Source organism: Bidens hawaiensis, unplaced genomic scaffold (assembly GCF_021521415.1).
Source record: "Bidens hawaiensis isolate Kalapana, Puna unplaced genomic scaffold, B.hawaiensis_p1.1 tig00012954_1, whole genome shotgun sequence".
NCBI lineage: Eukaryota > Viridiplantae > Streptophyta > Magnoliopsida > Asterales > Asteraceae > Bidens > Bidens hawaiensis.
The window spans coordinates 585,186-590,952 of record NW_027492082.1 but is presented as its reverse complement, the minus strand read 5'-3'; the positions used below and the strand labels follow the sequence as shown (position 1 = coordinate 590,952).

Below are 5,767 nucleotides of genomic sequence, written 5' to 3'. Positions count from 1 at the left end.
TTTATTGCAATTGATACAATATTTCTTGTTAATTATACACAACTAGATATATTATTAATTTTTATCTTGTTTCAAGTAAAGAGGCATCAAAATGACTTAAACATAAATATTTTGATGCGTGAAAGGTATAAAAGATATAAGTTTATATTTTACTAACCCGTAAAAAAAAAGTTTGGTTAGTCGTATTAATACAGGAAATGTAATTTAGCAAAGTCATGGATCTCATGTTACTTATTTTCAAGATGAGGCACTACATGTTACTTATTTACAATAGAGAAAGTCTTACATGAAGATAGTACATAATTCCACCGAATAAGGAAGTGCACACTACAAGATCAAGCGGTGAATTATCAACTCCATATTCTTAGAAAAACTTTCACAGAAGATCAGAACCCGTTACTTAAAGGATGTATAAATGAGGGGGAGTATTATACGCGTTGCACTATTTTTCCCTTAAATATGGTTTTATCTCACTGGTTTTCCTAACAAGGTTTTTAATAAGGCAACATTACTAAGTGTATATCATTATGTGGATAGTCAAGGGGGAGTGTTATGAATGAACCATAATGTGGTGGCTTTCTACATACATAACTTACATCCTTAATTATGTTGTATTAATGTTCTAGCCCTATAAATATGGCTCTTGTATTTGGTATGAGAGACACATCTCAATGAATAAGAACTATCCCCTTTTCCACTTCTCATTTCTATCTATTCTATGATTATATGCATTTCCGATAATGTTAATAGGTCGTTGTTTTACAACAAATTTGTTGTAAATTGGTGCGAAAGATTTTTCTTTTTTATTTGCGTTTTTTACTTTTACTTTCAGTTCCGTAACCCGAACTGACCGTATTTGTGTCAGTTATGCGCTACAATGTGTGGTTTTTTTTGTATGATTTAATCTGGACACTGTCGATTATGATGGATTTCGCGTCAATGATTCTGGTCGATTTCACGTCAATTCTAAATATTGCCATTAAAAAAATAATAAAAAAAATTAAACGCATCAGTAAGACACCTAGTTAGGCTATGTGTAGTGGAGGGGCTACAAAATGGAGCGTTTTATGCCATATGACGCCCAATCAGCAAGGGGTGAGTTTTTGTTTTACGGGTGTAGTGGTGTAGTAACCCCTATATATATGTGTGTATATATCACACACACATGATTATTTGTGTCGCACACACAAATACTATCCCCCCCCCCAAAAAAAAATCGCCCCTATGTAGCCCAGGGTGGTGTTCACTAAAAAAATCACCCCTTTTGTCGCCCCACCACGAATGACCTTATAACTATAATCACATATAAAAGTTGCTGTTAAATATATTAATAAATTTAACTCGTGCTAATTATATCAAGTTACTTTTACAATTAATTAATAATAATCGGAAAGTATTGAGTGTTTTATCATTAACATATTTCCATATAATATAGACAAATATAGTTCGAAAAAAAATATATAATATAGACAAATTGTTTACAGATGTAGAATATAATAACAAAATTAATGTGTGATGTAGTCAAGCCAAAATAACATTGGATTGGTTCTCAACAAATTTTGGATAGAATAAGTTATCATACATTCATATACATACAAAATTATGGCTGTTGATAAAGTGCTATAGTTTGACTATGACTCTATGAGCAGCATAAGCGAGCACATGTAGAAAGACCAATTGTTTCATTAAAAAAATAGAAACTAAAGCTCCCACGCATCTATAAATAGCAAGCAGCTTGGCCTATTTTGAAAATAAAACCAGCAGCAAACTCAAAGCTTCTGGTGAGGTATATATCTCTTTGGTTTTTCATATCCAAATAAAAGTTTTATGCTTAAGTAGATTTAATGCATAGTTATAACCCTCTATATATATTTCTTTTTGTAGGTTCATTCGCTTAAAGTAACAAGATGGGAGCAGGCGGTAATATGAATGTTGACAACGGTGAGAAAAACGTCCTAGAACGCGTTCCTACCAAAAAACCTCCATTCGAGATTAGTGATCTCAAGAAAGCGATACCGTTGCACTGTTATAAACGTGATCTCCAACGTTCTCTCTACTATCTCTTTGCTGACATAGCCATCGTCTTCACAATTTACAAGATTGCATCAAATTTTATTCCTCTTTTACCTACACCCCTTAAATACATAGCATGGCCGGTTTATTGGTTCGTCCAAGGTAGTAGTTTTATGGGTATATGGAGTATCGGTCATGATTTGGGACATCATGCGTTTAGTGAATACGAGTGGCTTGACGACCTAATTGGTTTCGTCGTCCACTCGGCATTCCTCACCCCCTACTTTTCGTTTAAATATAGTCATCGTAGTCACCATGCTCACACCAATTCAATGGAGTACGATGAGGTTTGGATCCCCAAACGAAAGGCGGATAAGTTGTATTCCGAAATTCTAAACAACCCTATAGGTAACTTGTTCATGACTGTTGTTAGGTTAGGTTTCAGCTTTCCCATGTACTTCACTTTCAATATCCACGGCAGGCCTTACGATGGGTTTGTGAGTCATTTCTGGCCGCAAAGTCCTATGTTCAACGACAGTGAGAGGAAACTAGTTTGGCTCTCTGATGCGGGTATGCTTGCGGCTGCCTATGGACTTTACAAGATTGCGCAAGCCACAAGCGCTTCATGGTTATTTTGCATCTACTTTGGTCCTTTGTTTGTTATGAACGCGCATTTCATCTTTTTCACGTTTCTACACCATAGCCATCCTTCCCTAGCTCACTTCGACTCACGAGAGTGGGATTGGCTAAGAGGTGCCATGTCTACAGTCGACAGGGATTACGGGATCTTTAACAGTATTTTCCATGACGTGACTTGTTCGCATGTGGTGCATCATATGATCTCAACTATTCCACATTACAATACTGTAGAGGCCACCAAAGCGGTCAAACCCATCATGGGTGACTACTACAAGTATGACGATACGCCAATCCTAGAGGCTTTCTGGAGAGAAACAAAGAACTGTGTTTATGTTGAACCCGATGAAGGTGCTGAGGATAGCGGTGTCTATTGGTTCCGCAATTAGACTTGATAATAGTTGTACTGTACGTGTTTATGTACCTCCTTGAAGAAAAATAAGCGTGCCTTGGTTTATTTGAACTCGGGTCCCGTCATGTAACTTCTTTATTGATATCAAGATATATGTTCTTTTGGAATTGTATGTTGATTATATCTTAAACATAGATCAAAACAAAGAACCTTATTCAACCAACAATATAAGTAAACATGTAAATTCATACGACTTATTTGTGGGAAGCACGATCTTTGGAGAAGATGATAAATCATAGTAATTCCCGTTATGATGTCTTTTAGTGATGGATAATTGAGAAGTGAAATTCATTGTTGTTTATTAGAGTTTTATGGTGCTGATGATCGCTTATAAAACTCATTTCATTCTTTTCATTAAAAACAACCAAAGGGAAATCATAAAGCCCCTTAAACTTATTACATTTACTTCCATAAGTAAATGTCGGGGCTTGTAGTTATTGTCATATTAGTAAACTTAATTCAAATGATCCACAAGGCCACATTAACGGGTTATTTCCAACATTCTCTCACTTGGTCGGATGATCATTTGTTATGAACATAAGTTTAGCCAAGTTGAAACACTAATCAAGTTTCACATTAAAACTATAGCAGATAGTTACAGTCATTCGAATTTCAATTAATTCGAGACCCCAACATTCATACTAAAGCCTTAATATAAAATAGTTAATCATAAAACCAAATGACTTAAATAAATCCTTTAATGTACACTATTTAATTTGTACAAATTTGTCTATAGATCATTAAGCACGCATAAACATTATTATAGACAAAGTATTGAGGAAATTAAAATAATTCATACATACTACATGCTATTATATAAGGTCTCTACTAATACCCATCCGTAGTATAAGTTCTTGGAATTTTTAGGTGGGAGACTTGAAGTTATCGGATATGCTAACATATCTTTTGTGTTAATGTATTCGCTACAAAGATTAATTTCCTCTACTCGTTCACGTACGACTACGAACAAGTAATTTGTATCAAAATGTAATCCAACGCCACTCGAGCTGTTACTAATCAAGAAACTAATGACAGTTGAGTTATAAAAGTAAATCTTCAATGGACATGATATGGAGTAAGTTTGATTCCACTTATCATATTTATTAACAACATCCTCCCGTGGCACGTTACATTGTACACTACAACGTATTCGACCATCATTATGGAGGTTGTGGTTAACTGTTTCTTATGACTCCTCCATTAAATTAGTGTGCCTGTCATTTAGAGATGTACCTCGGAGTTGATTTCTTATCATCATTGCATTTAGCAAAGTCAGAATAAAAATAGCCAACTACTACCAAAATATTGGTTATTTTGTATGTGAATTTATAATTATCACAATACTTTCTTTTCAATGAACTAGGCAAAGATAATATTAATATGAGCCTAGCATTCCAACAATATATGTGATATCTAGATGTATTGTAAGGCCCCGTTCCCGGTGCATCACTTTGGACGTTGGATTTACTCATCAACACAGTTCTACAAATTAGAGTTTATTAAAACTTTCGCGGAATATAAAACATTAATCATTCGTTACAAAACATTCAATCTTTTCTTTAAAACCATAACATAAAACATCATAGTTAGAACATCGTTTCTTCTATCTTCAGATGCCAGCCATTCAATCCATGCCATGTGCCATCCTCATGACATCTCGATAAACATTATATACATGCGTGCATACTAAAAGTCAGCTACGCTGAGTGAGTTCTAGTTAATCAGGTAACATACAATACATACACATATCATACATTCTTATGTATCCGAAGATACATATTCATACTTAACCAGTTAACCTTCTATTCTACATACATACTTACTACTACCTACCTCAAAAAACAAAGAGTATGTTCATAGTCTGCCGTCTATACCTATACTCAGGGTCGTGAACATGAAAAAGGTCTGCCGTCCTTACCTATGTTCACCATTTATGATACGTACAAAGTCCGCAGTCCTTCCCTATACCATCCTATATTAACAACACGTGCAAGGTCCGCAGTCCTTCCCTGTGTTACAACCTATTTATTATCACGTAAGAGGCCCGCAGTCCTCCCCTATGCTATCACAACACAATTACAGCAAGTATAAGGTCCGCAGTCCTTTCCTATGCCGAATCCTATTTCATAAACACGTATAAGGTCCACAGTCCTTAACTACGTTCTCATCTATCGTATATAACTCGTATAAGGCCCTCCGTCCTTAACTACGGCATCACATGCCAAGTCTATGTCCAACGGAAGTTAGAGGGATTTGCCATCCTAACTTACTAAGTCAGATATAGAACTCATTTGCCATTCCTGTACCTGCATACACTTATTTGCATATACAATAATCACATCGTAGCATAAGAACACTCTAGGCGTTCTACACATCATTCATTTAACAATCATACTCCTTGTCGATACGTGCAATATCCGAAGATCGTTCACGCCCCGACATGCATTCATCTATCATGGTCATACATCATCTATACATTACATATAACATTCATATCTTTATTTATAACCTGACAGTATGCGCAATATCCGAAGATCGTTCACGTACCGACAAACAATCATTCATATCTATCACATATCATATATAGCATACACTTACCACTTAAGGTAAGTGTATTAACTAATCACATCGAGTATGCACACAGCCCCGAAAACATAACAAGGAATGGGGCTAGAAACTCACCTGAACTCGGTTAGGTTTACTGTT

The 5,767-nt window shown here is 35.4% G+C and overlaps 1 protein-coding gene across 1 annotated transcript; it reads left to right on the top strand.

Annotated features, from left to right (window-relative positions):
- Positions 1 to 1,845: 1,845 nt before the first annotated feature.
- On the top strand, positions 1,846 to 3,170 carry LOC143542732 (delta(12)-fatty-acid desaturase-like). The gene has a single exon (XM_077035257.1). It carries the CDS (start codon positions 1,908 to 1,910, stop codon positions 3,036 to 3,038), a length of 1,131 nt encoding a protein of 376 aa, XP_076891372.1. The 5' UTR covers positions 1,846 to 1,907; the 3' UTR covers positions 3,039 to 3,170.
- The last annotated feature ends 2,597 nt before the right edge of the window (positions 3,171 to 5,767 follow it).

What these genes read in the sequence shown, in the direction of transcription:
- LOC143542732 (XM_077035257.1), top strand. Translation starts at nt 1,908, where the DNA reads ATGGGAGCAGGCGGTAATATGAATGTTGACAACGGTGAGAAAAACGTC.